Source organism: Erythranthe guttata, chromosome 1 (genome assembly GCF_056151865.1).
Source record: "Erythranthe guttata isolate IM_541 chromosome 1, IM_541, whole genome shotgun sequence".
Classification (NCBI taxonomy): domain Eukaryota; kingdom Viridiplantae; phylum Streptophyta; class Magnoliopsida; order Lamiales; family Phrymaceae; genus Erythranthe; species Erythranthe guttata.
Genome location: NC_142533.1, coordinates 9,762,289 through 9,779,180, shown reverse-complemented (window position 1 = coordinate 9,779,180; position 16,892 = coordinate 9,762,289). Strand labels below are relative to the sequence as shown.

Genomic DNA, 16,892 nt, shown 5'->3' with positions numbered 1-16,892 from the left:
TTCCCGAACAGTAATAGTATTAATATTATTGTCTAAGACAGTTAAATTACTGTTAGAGACAGTAATTTAGTAGTCAAAGCAGTAATATGAATTAAAATCATTTTTTTTAAGAAAAAAAATTTCAAAAAAAAAAAAAGTTAATTAACAGTTAAATTACTGTCTCCGACAGTTAAATAAATGTTGGAGACAGTAATTTAGCAACGAATACAGTAATATTAATTAAAAATATTTTTTTAAGAATAAAAAAGTCAATTAATAGTTAAATTACTGTCTCCGACAGTTAAATAACTGCTGGAGATAGTAATTTAGCAACGAATACAGTAATATTAATTAATATATTTAAAAAAAAAAGTCAATTAGCAGTTAAATTATTGTCTCCGACAGTTAAATAATTGATGGAGAAAGTAATTTAGCAGCAACAACAGTAATATTAATTAAAATATTTTCGAAGAAAAAAAAAGTTAATTAACTGTTAAATTACTGTCTCCGACAGTTAAATAATTGACGGAGACAGTAATTTAGCAGCCAAGACAGTAATATTAATTAAAATATTTTTTTTATAAAAAACAAAATTATAAATAATAAAAAATAAAAAGTCAACGCCGGAGACCGGCAGTCAACGGCAGTTTACCGACCGGAAAAAAAAATTGGGGAAAAAAAGTTTTTCAAAAAAAAAAAAAAAGTCAACGCCGGAGACCAGCAGTCAACGGCGGCGGTGGGTCAAAATTGGGGTCAAAATTGAAATTAGGGTTAAAATTGGTTAATCGATAAAATTGGGCTAAATTGGGGTGTAAATCATGAAATTGAAGTTGAATTGGGTTTCAATGAATTGCGGGTAATTTTGGTATATATAAAAGGTTTTCCTTATTTGAAAATAAGTTTGAATTAGCTGGATTTATTTAAAAGACAAAAAAGTTGGATGTCACTCTTTTAATTAAGTGCCCTTATCATGGGCCTTTTTGTGATTAACCCTACTTTAAATATTACGAAATGAAAGGATACTAAGGTGTCAGGATCGGTCTATTTTGGATAAAATTTTATAGTACTTGGCCAAAAAGGTCTTCACTAGAAATTATGGTAAAAGACATAGTAGACCCTGTTTTGGATATGAATATTGTAGAAATATTAGAGAGTTGTCACGAAGTTGTAAATATTTATATACAATTCCTAAAAACCTCTCTAGTTTATTGACCTTGCGAATGTACCTAAATTATTCATTGTGTCATTCTCAACCTTACGATTAAATCAATTACCACTATGCATTAAGGTCGGGGTAGTATTTAAACATGACCAACATTTAATTCGTAAACTTATTAAACAAACTTGTGACCATTTACATTGATAGTAACATTCATACATTTAGTACTTAAAAATACAAAAAGTAATTAAAGATGAAATAAGTTTATATAAAAAGTAAAAATTAAAAAGAGTAATTTGCTAGAGATAGAGCATGTAGGTTCGATATACTCTTGTGTGTGTATATATATACATATAAAATAATAATCCTACATTGACTAGAATATGTAATTTAAAATAAGGAAGGATTTTGATATCTTCAAATTTCAAATAGGCCACGGTAAATATATTTTGCAAGTATATTTAATGAATCAAATACCTCTCATAAACTATTAAAATCATTAAAATATCAACATAAACTATGAAAATTATCTAATATCCCTTTGATTGACTTCAATAAATTTACGTTAACGAACAAAAAAGTCATAGTTTTTTTTTTATATCCATATAATAAATTAGTAAATCTTATCTTCAACTTTGAAGATCGAAATCGTCAAAACTTATTTGATCCAAATTGATAAATTGAGTTTGCTTTGTTCTTAGGGTCCATTATAAATAGGGTTAATGTCATAGAGGCCCATGACAAGGACACTTAACTAAAAAAAAGACATTCAACATTTTTGTCTTTCAAATATTTCCAGCTCATTGAAACTTATTTGCAAATAAGGAAAACTTTTTTTTATATATATCAAGATTACCCCGAATTCCTTGAAACTCAGTTCAACTCAAATTTGATGATTTACACCCCAATGCGATACCAGCACCAGCTCCACCTATAGTGCCACCTATGGCCCACCGCCAATCCAGAATCAAATAAGTGTCTCCTCCTCCACCTCGGACCCACGGTTCGGAGTGCAGCTATCCACTAATCACAGAGGGGCACAGCCCAGACAGCAGCGTCAGCGCTCACCCCCACGGGGGAATGCGTCACCACAGAGAGTCCCCCTCTTTAATGAGGAAGAAGACGAGGTAAACAACAGAATGTCTCGCCAAAATCTTTTCCCCCAACCAAATAATCCAATGGGTGAAAGAATGCCCGTCCCAATAAGACGCAGTCCCTTCACCATAGACATCCTCAACGAGGTATTACCTCAAGGAGTAAAGATCTCGGGATTACCTCAATTTGAAGGGACCACCGACCCACAGGAGGATATAGAGAAATTCAGCGCCATGGCGGATTTATATGGCCCGACGGATGCTGCGATGTGAAAAATGTTCCGCACCACTCTCTCCAAGAGAGCAATGAATTGGTTCAACTCTCTACCCATAGGGTCGATTGACACCTTCGCTCGGCTGTCAACTCGGTTCACCAACCAATTCGCCATCAACAAGCAGTATGCCAAGACCCCAGCTCACCTTTTCTCTGTAGTACAGAGAGATAACGAAACGCTCCGCAACTACATCAAGCGTTTTGTAGAAGCCGTCCATGAAGTTCCCAGTGTAGGGCAAGACATGCTCTCCGGGATTATGCAGCAGAACTTGAAACCGGGTAGATTCAAAGAATCTATCGCTGGAAGACCCCCAGGCAACCTAGAGGAGTTGCTGAATCGAGCCGAAAAATACGTCCGGATAGAGGAAGCCTCTACCCATGCTCCTCCTAAAAGGAAAAGGGAAGATGACCGTCAAGACAATAGGAGGCGGGATGATCGACGTCCACCACTTCCACCTCAAGGTCAACCATCTTCCTCCTACAACAGATTCACTCCGCTAAACACTCGCCTCACTGAAATCCTTCACGTGATAGAACAGAAAGGTTTAGCAGAGCCTCCACGTCCTATGCAGCCAAATGCAAAGCGAGAAAAGTCGGATCGCTATTGTCGATTCCATAAGGATAGAGGACATACTACCGAGGAATGTGCACAACTCAAAGTGGCGATTGAGAGGTTGATCAAGCAAGGCCACTTAGGCAAATACATTGATAAGTCTCGAAATAAGCGCCGTGATGATCTTCCACGCCGAGATAACAATCGAGATCAACAGCAACGACGAGAGGAGGGGGGTCATCGATGAGACCCAGATAACAATGACAACCAACCTACCCGGGGCATCATTTCCTTTATCTCCGGAGGACCGGCAGGTGGCGATTCACAAAATGCATGACGCACCCTCGCTCGATCAGCATGTATGAATCAAGAACGTGCTTCTCCATCCGCACGTATCTATCAAATACGAAGACCTGATCATAGCATAGTCTTCAACTCCTCAGACCTTGAAGGCCCAGATGAAGATCATGTCGATGCGTTGGTAGTAACAACAACGGTGGCCAACTTTTTAATTATTAAGAAGATATTAGTGGACGGGGGGAGCTCAGCTGACATCATGTACCTCCACGCTTTTAAGCAGCTGGACATAGATAATGCCCGGTTTAGTCCCATCTCCACGCCCCTGAAAGGATTCACAGGAGAGGGCATTTTGTCCATGGGAGAAGTGGAGCTGCCCGTCTCTTTAGGGGAAGACCCTTATCCAATCACCAAGCTAATCAAATTCCTCGTCGTCGACAAGCCATCCCCCTACAACATCATCCTAGGGAGGCCAGTAATCCATACCTTCAAATCAGTACCTTCCTCCTACCATCAGAAGTGGAAATTCCCTACTCCCGACGGAATGGGGGAAGTACTTGGAGATAGACGTCTCGTCCGAGAGTGCTATGCAAGGGCCCTACGAGAACCTTCCAAGAAGCCTAAACCGTCCGGAAGGGGAGACGACACCCAAAAATCCGACAAACGGAAGTGGGTCAACGCGATCATTGAGGATAATAAAGAAATCCTTATTAGTGTACCAGATGACAGCATCAAGCTAGCAGCTGTTGAAGAGCTTAAGCTCATAGAGCTCACTCCCGAAGATACTTCCAAGCTCATACGAATAGGATCCGATCTAGATCCAACCACGGAGCGGCAGCTAATCAACTTCCTGCGGCACACTGGAGATGTGTTTGCATGGAAAGCCCAAGATTTGTTGGGCATTCCTCCTCAGGTAGCTCTGCATCGGCTCAACGTCGACAAAAGGTTGAAGCCAGTCAAACAAAGGAAACGGACATTTGGTCCCGAACGCAACAAGCATATCAAAGCGGAAGTGGCAAAACTCCTTGAAGCGGGCCACATACGACCAGTTCAGTATCCTGAATGGCTGTCGAACGTAGTACTCGTTCCCAAGCCGGGTGGTAAGTGGAGATTATGCGTAGACTTCACTGACCTCAACAAAGCTTGTCCTAAGGACCCATTTCCTCTACCTAGAATCGATCAACTCATCGATTCGACCTCGGGGTGCGAGCTCCTCTGCTTCCTCGATGCATGCCAAGGGTATAAACAGATCTTACTTGCGCCAGAAGATCAAGAGAGGGCTAGTTTCATCACTGACCAAGGCATCTACTGCTATCAAGTCATGCCCTTCGGGTTAAAAAACGCAGGAGACACCTACCAACGTCTAGTGAACACAATGTTCGCAGATCAGATCGGTAAAAATATGGAAGTGTACATCGACGACATCCTCGTCAAAAGTGTCAAGGTATCAGACCACTTAACCGATTTGGATCAATGTTTCACCACCTTACGAGATATAAGATGAAACTCAACCCCCTCAAATGTTCGTTCGGAGTTCGGGGAGGTAAATTTTTGGGATATATGATCTCACAGCGGGGAATCGAAGCTAATCCTGCTAAAATCGAAGCGATCACCTCAATGGCTCCACCAACTGTTAGAGTAGGTGACCAACAAGCCAACATGTGGCTGTGGTTTTTCGTATTTATTATTGTAATAAACGAACCTTTATTCGTATTAATGATAAAACACCTTGGCATTCTATATCTTTGTCCCTTTGTCACAAGCATAGATATAGTCCTTACAGTTATTACAAGTACTAGTAATTGATCGTTAGGATCGTGAGATATTTACTTAAGTATTATAACTGTTAAACGTGTTCCTAGTCGAAGGGTTAGGCCACTAATGAGGATATCGGCCTTTCCCATTAAGACTAGCACTTAGTGTATGTGTACTGCATCTCATCAGTAAACGGTATTGTGATATCGGCATGCATAAGTGGGTGCTCGTAAGTTGACGAGTTCACTGAACTCCCTCACCCTAGAAATCTCTAAGTGGTTCCCAATAATCGAGTAGAGATATCTATGGTATGGTTGTACACCATTAGTCCTTATGACCTAGACATCACCGTGACTTCACTAGAGGACCAGCTGTATCGTGACCTGTCCCTGAGTTCCACCGAGGACCATCCCAAGGGCCAGTGTTCGTGCAGTCCGAAATCTAGTGGGAGGTCTGTGCATTGTAGTCGGGGATTCGATCGCTAGAATAGTCTTGGATGTCCTGTGTGTTCTGAAAGATTGTAATCATTATAAGTCTCTGGCCAGAGCTGACTAAGTGATGATTAGAGAATTCGATTCTCTAAGTCATGCACGTGACGATTACAACACTTGGAACGATCGCACCGTCATCGAACATATAAAGAGGTCTCGATGAACCAATGCCTCTAGTTCGATCGGGACATATGTATCGAAGGGACCGTACTGTACGTTAACTATATCTGAAGGTTCTTGCAGGCACTTCATTTGTATCTAGGGAATCATGACGCGTAGCTGCTAGACGCCAATCTTGATTCGTTGGGTGATTAAGGTGACACGAGCTTCATCTTAATCGTAACTCTAAGGGACGAGTTTTGACTACAAAGGGTTGTGGGCCCACGGCTAGCTTACACCTGAACCATCGAGGGTCACACTGCTCGTGCACATGAGATCTTTGAATAAACGGTCAAAGATAAAATAGTTTATCTTTGCATGATTGGAAGTCAATATGATTGGATCCAACATTCGTAATTTGGAATTATGAATGAGAATAAGAAAAGGAAACGAATAGGCGAACGTATTAGTGAACTTTCTAAATCGGGAAGTTTCCAAATTTAGAAAGTGCACTGAACTAGGGTTTCCACTTTTGGAAAGTTGGAAATTGAGAGTTGGCACTCGTAATGACGAGGATATTATAATGATTCAAAAATTGTAATCGTTGCATTTTTCCGATCATTGAATTGAGAGAGACGAGCAAGTAAAAGGAACTAACGAGCTTAAGCTGTTAGGCCCGGTCCAACTTAAGCCCGTTAGGGTTTTATGCAAGGGACTATAAATACTTGATTTATAGGCCTTGCAAAAACACACAAGACCTAATCAAAAAAACCCTAGCCGCTCACCTCTTTCGCTCTCGGCCTCTCTCCCGCGGCCATCACCGGCGCCGTCGCCGGAACCGCGCCGGAATCGGCCGTTCATTGGCCGATTGCTTTGGTAGTTTCTTTCCTTCTCTTTTTCTTCCGTTTTTCTAACTATTACGTGTCTAGTGCCACGTTTTTAGTAGATCGAAGTGTACGAGGTGAAATCCGAGAGGAGGAAGATCGAAGATCGAAGAACCAAGGAGCAACACACGAGCCGAAGCCGCACGCGATCCCACGCGCCACCCGAAGACCGCGCGTGAGATACACGCGCCGCCGTGGCCGTCTCGCCGCTGCTGCCGCTGCACCGCTGCTGCCCCGGATTGTACGGATTGGTTTCACTAGCAATCTCGACTTGCTTAGCGCTCCTACCTCACGCTTCAAGAGGTAAACACACGAATCTCATGTTTCGATTCGTTTACGTTTAAACTAAATATTCATGTTTGCTTTCGAATGATTTTATGTGATTATGTGTAATCGTTTTAATCGTTGCGAGCATTTAGTTGGTTTAAACGCGAGCATGTTAATTGGTTTAAATTCAGTTAAACATTTTAGCATGTATGTTGTTTTTAATTTCGCTGAAAGCGCAAAGGTACACAATTAATTGATTTATATTATCGGGCATGTGTTTATGTGCTTTAAATTCGTTTAATTCGCATAAAATTTTTGTTTTCCGCTGCGTACACGTGCCCGAAACCCAACAGTGGTATCAGAGCTCGTTGCGCAATTAATTGCGTTCGTTTTAATATGCTATGATTTTATGCATGTTCGATTTATTAAAGTAGTGATTGTTGTATTATGTAATTGGGAGTTTTCGTAAGTTTAAAATATTTTTGAAATATTGTTTAGAATTTTTCCAGCTTTAAAATTGTTTAAAATGGGAAAATCGGATCTCAAATTATTTTGAAACTTCGGTTTTTCAATTGTTCGGATCGAACCGGTCGAACCGACCGGTTCGATGGTTGTGTGCGATCTAGTTGACCGAATCCACGTGGATTCGGGTCGGTCAGACCGGTTCTCGGTCCGACTAATCCGACCCACTGATTTGGGTCAACCGGACCGGGCAGAACCGGACCGCTTCGGTCCGAACCGGTCAGACCGGTTGGGCCGAACCGGTTCACTGAAAAAAAAAAAATTATTTCAGATTTCTAAAATTAAACTTAAAACAAATTGATTTTAATTTTTGGAAAATTATTTTCAATTATTCCCAATTAGATAATTGGATCGACAATCATCTATTTTAGTAAATAGGTGTTAGATTAATTAATTAATTTAAATTGTTAAATTGATTTCAATTAATAGAACACATTCATAATTTTGATTATGATTCAACTTAATTAGTAGTACCTCAACATTATTTGAATGATTTATGCTAGTTGAGGTTCTATAATTATCTTGAAAAACTCGATAATTAATTAATGTAATTAATTATGAAATTAGGTCGTATGTTCTTCTTAAGACAATATGCGCTTCCATATACCTTTAGAGAACATAGATGTAGGAATCACATAGACCAATCCAAACCTTCTGATGAGATAAAACATTTTAATAAAAATCCCTCATTCTTAATTTAATTAAGAATCATTTCAAGCTATAAAGAAAAACCCAATCTGTTGAGTTATTTCTTTCCTTCTGCCAACGGTTGGATTATGTGTAGCCCTTTACTATAGTGCAGTAAGCCGTGTTAGCGGGGAGTGCTATGGTAGAGTAAGCTGTAATTCAATTGACATAGCGATGAAGGTAGCCATAGAAAAGGGTTATGTTGAATTAACGTGGTCGGCTAGATTAACTAGGGACTGCATTAGTTTGGCATAATCAAGTTCTATGAGCATCTTTGATTGGTAGGTTAGACTTGACACACGACGATTTTGATATTCGCGAGATTAACTTAGGTCATTATCAAGTGTGAGGAAAATTAATTTAGGGTCATATTGTGGATATGATTGATTGTGATCTACCTTTGGGCAAATATAATCGGGCTAGATTAACTACGGGTTATATTTGTCTATTCGACCTAAAGCCCATTAAGAAAAATCAGTTTTCTCGTTTGTCTACTAGAGGGAAGTGGAACTCGATAAAATTAGTGGGAGAACAATTAAATAACATAAGTCCAAACATTAAATTGTAACAATCATTTAAACGCGAATCTCTAATAATCCTCTTCTCTATATGTCTCAGATAATCATGTCTAAGAATCCCATAATGTCAATCCTCGACAATAAACTCAATGGCCCTAATTACCTAGATTGGTTGCGTAGTCTTAAGCTTGTACTAACCGTTGAGGGGCGTCTCTATGTTTTGAACGAGAGACTTCCCGCCACTATACCTGCCACAGCGACTGATGCTGAGAAGGAAACTTATGAAGTTTGGAAGAAAGATGACACTCATGCTAGGTGCTATATGATAGCCGCCATGGAGCCCGCGCTTGCGAGGAAATATGAGTCTTACATGCATGCTTTCGACATAAAGGCCCATCTCGATAGCATGTATAGTGAGAATATTAGGGCATCGATGTACGCTGCTACAAAGGAGTTGATCACGGCAAGACTGCGCGAAGGGACTTCGGTCCACGAGCACTGTCTCAAAATGATCACTCTCCTTGAAAAGCTAGTGAATCTTGATGTCACCCTCCCAGCCGAGCTCTCGTTGGATTTGATCCTGTTATCTCTCCCTAGTTCCTATGAATCGTTCATAGTGAACTTCAACATGAACAAACTAGATCCTCCTTTGGATGAGTTAATGAACATGTTGGTCAGCTTCGAGTCCACCATTAAGAAAGAGAAGTCTGTTCTAATTGCTGCTACTTCTGGAAAGAAGAGTTCTTTCCAAAAGAAGAGAAAGGAAAGAGTTCCTTTCCCAAAGAGCAAGTTCGAAGTGGGTGAAGGTAGTGGGGGCCCCAAAGCAAAGGTTGGCAAGCAAGTTGATGATGCTTGCCATCACTGTGGAAAGAAAGGACATTGGCGCCGCAACTGCAAGGCTTACCTGAAGCAGAAAGGTTCTGAAAAGGGTACGTATTTCATTGACGTAAATTTGTCTGTCAACTCTTCTTCTTGGGTATTGGATACGGGCTGTGGCTCACATCTGTGCAATGATTTGCAGCTAATGACAAGAAGTCGAAGACTTAGAGCGGGTGAGACCTTCCTAAGGATGGGGAATGGAGCAAGAGTTGCTGCTGAAGCCATTGGCACAATTTACTTAAATGTTTTGGATTCTAGTTTTCCTATTGTTTTGAACGATTGTTTATTTGTTCCGTCCCTCATTAGAAACCTTATTTCTATTCATGTATTAGATATTGAAGGTTTTACTTTTGTTTTTGGAAATTCGATTTGCATTATACAAAAGAATGAGAATTTGATTTGCAAAGGACGACTATTAAACAACTTGTATGAACTAAATCCAAATGAAATACCTATTAATGTTATATCAGCAAAACGTAAGGAGATAGATCAATACCCCGCACAACTTTGGCACGCTAGATTAGGTCATGTCTCTTTAAGAAGGATGAACGATTTTGTCAGTGAAGGATTGTTCTCTTTGGAGGACGTGAAATCACTACAAACTTGTGAATCTTGCCTTAAAGGGAAAATGACCAAATCACCCTACAAAGGGAAAATGGAACGAGCCGAGGGTCTTTTGGATTTGATCCATACAGACGTATGTGGTCCACTAAGTGTTAGTGCGAAGGGTGGATATAACTACTTCGCTACCTTTACCGACGATTATTCTAGGTATGGGTATGTGCACTTGATGAAGTACAAGTCTGAAACATTTGAAAGGTTCAAAGATTTTAGACACGAAGTGGAAAAGCAACTCGGACGAAGTATTAAGAAGCTGCGATCCGATCGTGGTGGAGAATACTTGAGCATCGAGTTCATTGACTATCTAAAAGAGAATGGGATACAATCCCAATGGACTCCACCGGGAACTCCTCAACTTAATGGAGTCTCCGAACGTCGGAATCGAACTTTATTAGATATGGTTCGATCAATGATGGGGTTCACGAACTTACCGGCATACTTGTGGGGTCATGCACTTTGTACTGCCGCGTATTTGCTGAATAGAGTTAACACCAAAGCAGTTAAATCCACACCTTATGAACTTTGGCATTCCCGGAAACCCAACTACAAACATATTAGGATATGGGGTTGTCCCGCTTATGTGAAGCGGTTATTGGGAGATAAGTTGGATAGTAAATCCGACTTGTGCTATTTTGTGGGGTATCCCGAAGAGTCAATGGGATACGAGTTCTATTATGTCAAAGAAGCAAAGACGTTTGTTTCAAGAAATGCCACCTTTTTGGAAAGGGAGTTTCTATCCGATAGAAAGGGCAGCATGATAGAACTTGAAGTAGTTCAAGAACCACAAAGTGAAGTTCAAACGCAAGAACAAGCAATCGAACCAATACAACAAACCACTAATATACCTCCTGAACCTACAGTACGTAGATCCGAAAGAGTTCGGAAAATGCCGGATAGGTTATTCCTCCTCGAAAATGATGAAGATCATGTTGATCTTGGACAAGATCCAAGAACATACAATGAGGCCGTATCGGATGCGGACATGGGACATTGGCTAACTGCCATGAAATCCGAAATGGACTCCATGTACTCCAACAAGGTGTGGACCTTGGTAGATCCACCTAAGGGAACTGTTCCTATAGGCTGCAAGTGGATCTATAAGAAGAAAATTGGAGTGGATGGAAAGGTATCGACCTATAAAGCTAGATTGGTAGCGAAAGGTTACACTCAAAGACAAGGCGTTGACTATGAGGAAACTTTTTCACCAGTCGCGATGCTGAAGTCCATTAGGATTTTGCAGGCCATAGCTGCGTGGTACGACTACGAGATATGACAAATGGATGTGAAGACCGCCTTCCTTAATGGAGATATTGAGGAAGAAATTTACATGGCGCAGCCGGAAGGCTTCATATCTTCTGGAAGTGAGCAAAAGGTTTGCAAGCTCCAGCGATCCATTTATGGATTGAAACAAGCATCCCGAAGTTGGAACATTAGGTTCGACTCAACTATCAAAGAGTTTGATTTTGAGAAGAATCCGGAGGAACCTTGTGTATACAAGAAGGTTAGTGGGAGGGCATTGATATTTTTAGTGCTTTACGTTGATGACATTCTACTCATTGGGAATGACGTAGGAATGTTGCAGCAAACGAAAGCATGGTTGTCCACACGTTTCTCAATGAAGGATTTGGGAGAAGTATCTTATGTATTAGGAATACGCATCTATAGAGATAGAGCGAGAAAGATGCTTGGCTTATCCCAAAGCCTGTACATAGACACCGTTATGAAACGGTTTAGCATGGAAGAATCCAAGAAGGGATTCTTGCTAATGTCCCATGGGGTTCGTCTCTCGAAATCTATGTGTCCGCAAACACCTAGTGAAATCGAGGAGATGAAAAGGACGCCCTATGCTTCTGCCATAGGAAGCATAATGTATGGCATGCTATGTACGAGACCCGATATTGCGTATGCTGTGAGTGTCACAAGCAGATATCAGTCTAACCCCGGCCCGGCTCACTGGAAAGTCGTGAAAGATATCCTCAAGTACTTGCGAAGCACTAAGGATATATTTTTGGTCTATGGGGGTGCCGAGTTGAAATTAGAGGGTTTTACCGACTCTAGTTTTCAATCGGACGTGGACGACTCAAAGTCGAATTCTGGATTTATATTCACACTTAATGGTGGTGCCGTGTGTTGGAAGAGTTCCAAGCAAAACACGACGGCCGATTCCACTACCGAAGCGGAATACATTGCAGCGTCCGAAGCTGCAAAGGAAGGGACTTGGATAAGGAAATTCATCCAAGAGTTGGGTGTCATTCCTGATGCTAGTGATCCAGTACCGTTGTACTGTGATAACACCAGAGCCGTGGCGCAAGCTAAGGAGCCGCGATCTCATCAGAAGTCGAAGCATATTCTGAGGAAGTATCACGTGATCCGAGAGATCATTGATAGAGGTGAAGTTAAGGTAGAACGAGTCACCTCGGAAGAGAACGTTGCAGACCCCTTCACGAAGCCTTTACCGAGATCGGTCCATGAGAAACATCGAGAGTCGATGGGATTGCGATTTATGGGTAGTTGGCTTTAGGTCAAGTGGGAGATTGTTAGAGTAGGTGACCAACAAGCCAACATGTGGCTGTGGTTTTTCGTATTTATTATTGTAATAAACGAACCTTTATTCGTATTAATGATAAACCACCTTGGCATTCTATATCTTTGTCCCTTTGTCACAAGCATAGATATAGTCCTTACAGTTATTACAAGTACTAGTAATTGATCGTTAGGATCGTGAGATATTTACTTAAGTATTATAACTGTTAAACGTGTTCCTAGTCGAAGGGTTACGCCACTAATGAGGATATCGGCCTTTCCCATTAAGACTAGCACTTAGTGTATGTGTACTGCATCTCATCAGTAAACGGTATTGTGATATCGGCATGCATAAGTGGGTGCTCGTAAGTTGACGAGTTCACTGAACTCCCTCACCCTAGAAATCTCTAAGTGGTTCCCAATAATCGAGTAGAGATATCTATGGTATAGTTGTACACCATTAGTCCTTATGACCTAGACATCACCGTGACTTCACTAGAGGACCAGCTGTATCGTGACCTGTCCCTGAGTTCCACCGAGGACCATCCCAAGGGCCAGTGTTCGTGCAGTCCGAAATCTAGTGGGAGGTATGTGCATTGTAGTCGGGGATTCGATCGCTAGAATAGTCTTGGATGTCCTGTGTGTTCTGAAAGATTGTAATCATTATAAGTCTCTGGCCAGAGCTGACTAAGTGATGATTAGAGAATTCGATTCTCTAAGTCATGCACGTGACGATTACAACACTTGGAACGATCGCACCGTCATCGAACATATAAAGAGGTCTCGATGAACCAATGCCTCTAGTTCGATCGGGACATATGTATCGAAGGGACCGTACTGTACGTTAACTATATCTGAAGGTTCTTGCATGCACTTCATTTGTATCTAGGGAATCATGATGCGTAGCTGCTAGACGCCAATCTTGATTCGTTGGGTGATTAAGGTGAAACGAGCTTCATCTTAATCGTAACTCTAAGGGACGAGTTTTGACCACAAAGGGTTGTGGGCCCACGAGGATATTATAATGATTCCGAAATTGTAATTGTTGCATTTTTCCGATCATTGAATTGAGAGAGACGAGCAAGTAAAAGGAACTAACGAGCTTAAGCTGTTGGGCCCGGTCCAACTTAAGTCCGTTAGGGTTTTATGCAAGGGACTATAAATACTTGATTTATAGGCCTTGCAAAAACACACAAGACCTAATCAAAAAAACCCTAGCCGCTCACCTCTCTCGCTCTCGGCCTCTCTCCCCCGGCCATCACCGGCGCCGTCGCCGGAATCGGCCGTTCATTGGCCGATTGCTTTGGTAGTTTCTTTCCTTCTCTTTTTCTTCCGTTTTTCTAACTATTACGTGTCTAGTGCCACGTGTTTAGTAGATCGAAGTGTACGAGGTGAAATCCGAGAGGAGGAAGATCGAAGATCGAAGAACCAAGGAGCAACACACGAGCCGAAGCCGCACGCGATCCCACGCGCCACCCGAAGACCGCGCGTGAGATACACGCGCCGCCGTGGCCGTCTCGCCGCTGCTGCCGCTGCACCGCTGCTACCCCAGATTGTACGGATTGGTTTCCGTAGCAATCTCGACTTGCTTAGCGCTCCTACCTCACTCTTCAAGAGGTAAACACACGAATTTCATGTTTCGATTCGTTTACGTTTAAACTAAATATTCATGTTTGCTTTCGAATGATTTTATGTGATTATGTGTAATCGTTTTAATCGTTGCGAGCATGTTAGTTGGTTTAAACGCGAGCATGTTAATTGGTTTAAATTCAGTTAAACATTTTATAATGTATGTTGTTTTTAATTTCGCTGGAAGCGCAAAGGTACGCAATTAATTGATTTATATTATCGGGCATGTGTTTATGTGCTTTAAATTCGTTTAATTCGCATAAAATTTTTGTTTTCCGCTGCGTACACGTGCCCGAAACCCAACACCAACATCCATCAAGAAAGTCCAACAGCTTAATGGCTGTTTGGCATCTCTGAATAGGTTCATTTCTAGGTCAGCAGACAAAGCTCTCCCCTTCTTCAAGATTTTAAGGGGAGGAAAAAAGTTCGAGTGGGATGAGGCATGTCAAAAAGCCTTCACTGAGCTAAAGTCATATATCGCATCCCTACCCCTGCTCACAAAACCTCAGCCCGGAGACACACTCCTACTATAACTAGCTACCTCAGCCGATGCCATCAGCGCAGTCCTCATCCGAGATGGAGGAAAAGGTCACCAACCCATATATTACATAAGTCGCGCTCTTCAAGGAGCCGAGCAGCGCTATTCCAATATTGAGAAACTCGCCCTCGCCCTCATCAATGCAGCCCGGAAGCTTCGACCTTACTTCCAGTCACATCAAGTGGTGGTTCTCACCAATTATCCGTTGAAACAAATACTAAGGAATCCCGAAACATCCAGGCGATTAGCAAAATGGGCGATAGAGCTAAGTGAATATGGAGTGGAATTCAAACCCCGCCCAGCTATCAAAGCGCAAGTATTGGCTGACTTTCTAGTCGAAATGACATCAATAGAAGAAAGCAACTCTTTACCTACTGGGTCCGTCAGCATCGATGGATCTTCCACTGCCACAGGACGTGGAGCGGGCATCGTACTAACGAACCCCGACGGAGACGAATTCGAGTATGCTCAACGATTCGAATTCACAGCCTCGAACAACGTCGCTGAATATGAAGCACTGATAACCGGAATCCGTCTCGCCCTAGTTGCCGGAGCCCGTAAGCTCCTAATCCAAAGTGACTCTCAGCTCGTCGTCAACCAAGTACTCGGAGCTTACGAGGCTAAAGAAGACACCATGGCCAAATACTTAGCTCTCGCGCACACTCTCTTATCTAAATTCGAGAGCTACGAGATAAGACAAGTATCTCGCTCCAATAACATCCATGCTGACAAATTAGCTAGGCTGGGAAGCTCCATGGCCAGCATCGGAAGTCGGAAGGTGACGCTCCTCACCTCACCTCAGCCGGAGATAACTTCACCTAGTGAAGTACAGTACACCGAGGAGGATGAACCATGCTGGTTCACTCCAATCCTGAAGTATCTCAAGAAGGGGGAACTTCCAACGGATCCCACTGAAGCGCGGAAGTTAAAAACAAGAGCCGCCCACTTCATTATAGTGGGAGAAGAACTGTACAAACGAGGTTTCTCATTCCCCTATCTCAAGTGCCTCGACCTGACCACAGCGAATTACGTACTTAGAGAAGTACATAAAGGTATCTGCGGAAATCACTTGAGCGGGAGAACCTTAGCTCTTAAACTACTGAGGCAAGGTTACTACTGGCCAACGATGCATGAGGACGCAAAGAGATTAGTCCAGAGGTGTAAGCCTTGCCAAGAGCATGCCAATATTCCTCACCTGCCAGCAGCATTAATGCAACCAATTGACAGCCCCATCCCTTTCGCCCAATGGGGAATGGATTTAGTTGGACTATTCCCACCCGCCACGGGAGGGTGCGAATTCCTCATTGTTGCAGTGGATTACTTCACCAAATGGGTGGAAGTTGAACCCTTAGCACGTATCCGAGAAGAAGAAGTCACCCAATTCCTATGGAAGAACATCGTGTGTCGCTTTGGAATCCCACGTTTCATTATCTCAGACAATGGAACCCAATTTTGCGGTGACAAAGTAAAGAATTGGTGCCTCGGCTTGGACATCAAACAGTTCTTCACATCCGTAGCCAATCCACAAGCTAACGGCCAGACGGAGGTCACGAATCGCACCATACTCCAACACCTTGCCAAAGGGAAGTGGGTGGAAGAATTGCCTAACGCACTATGGGCTTATCGCACAACCCCACGAGCAGCAACCGGAGAGTCGCCCTTCAACCTAGCTTTCGGAATAGAGGCTATCGCACCCGTCGAAATCGGAGAACCATCTTGGCGAATCACCAACTATGATCCAGCAGCTAATGAAGAAGCTATGCGGGGAAGCCTAGACCTCGTAGATGAGCTACGTGAGGTTGCATACATCCGACAACAGATGTATAAATCACGCATGGCCAAGGCCTATAACTCAAAGGTCCGCCCTCGATCCTTTCAAGTTGGAGATTTAGTCCTCCGAAAAGTCGAAGCTTCTCACCTCATCGGAAAACTCGATCCAAAGTGGGAAGGACCATATAAAATCACCAAAGTGGTCAACACTGGAGCATATCGCCTCGAGACCAATGACGGACGCCCTATACCTAGAATGTGGAATATAGGGAGCCTCAAACGGTTCTACGCTTAAGGTATACATCTACCTAAATTAAGATCCGTTGAAGTCACCACCTATACCCCTCCTATAT

General features: G+C 42.3%; 2 protein-coding genes across 2 annotated transcripts; both read left to right on the top strand.

Moving 5' to 3' along the window:
• The first annotated feature begins 2,508 nt into the window (after nucleotides 1-2,508).
• Nucleotides 2,509-3,306, top strand: LOC148772815 (uncharacterized). The gene has a single exon (XM_088818332.1). The coding sequence runs from the start codon at nucleotides 2,509-2,511 to the stop codon at nucleotides 3,304-3,306; it is 798 nt and encodes a 265-aa protein (XP_088674458.1).
• A 114-nt stretch (nucleotides 3,307-3,420) lies between these two features.
• LOC148772814 (uncharacterized) lies at nucleotides 3,421-16,834 on the top strand. Its single transcript, XM_088818288.1, has 4 exons — nucleotides 3,421-4,456; nucleotides 4,703-4,800; nucleotides 4,929-4,998; nucleotides 14,769-16,834. The coding sequence occupies exons 1-4, from the start codon at nucleotides 3,421-3,423 to the stop codon at nucleotides 16,832-16,834; spliced, it is 3,270 nt and encodes a 1,089-aa protein (XP_088674414.1).
• Nucleotides 16,835-16,892: the final 58 nt, after the last annotated feature.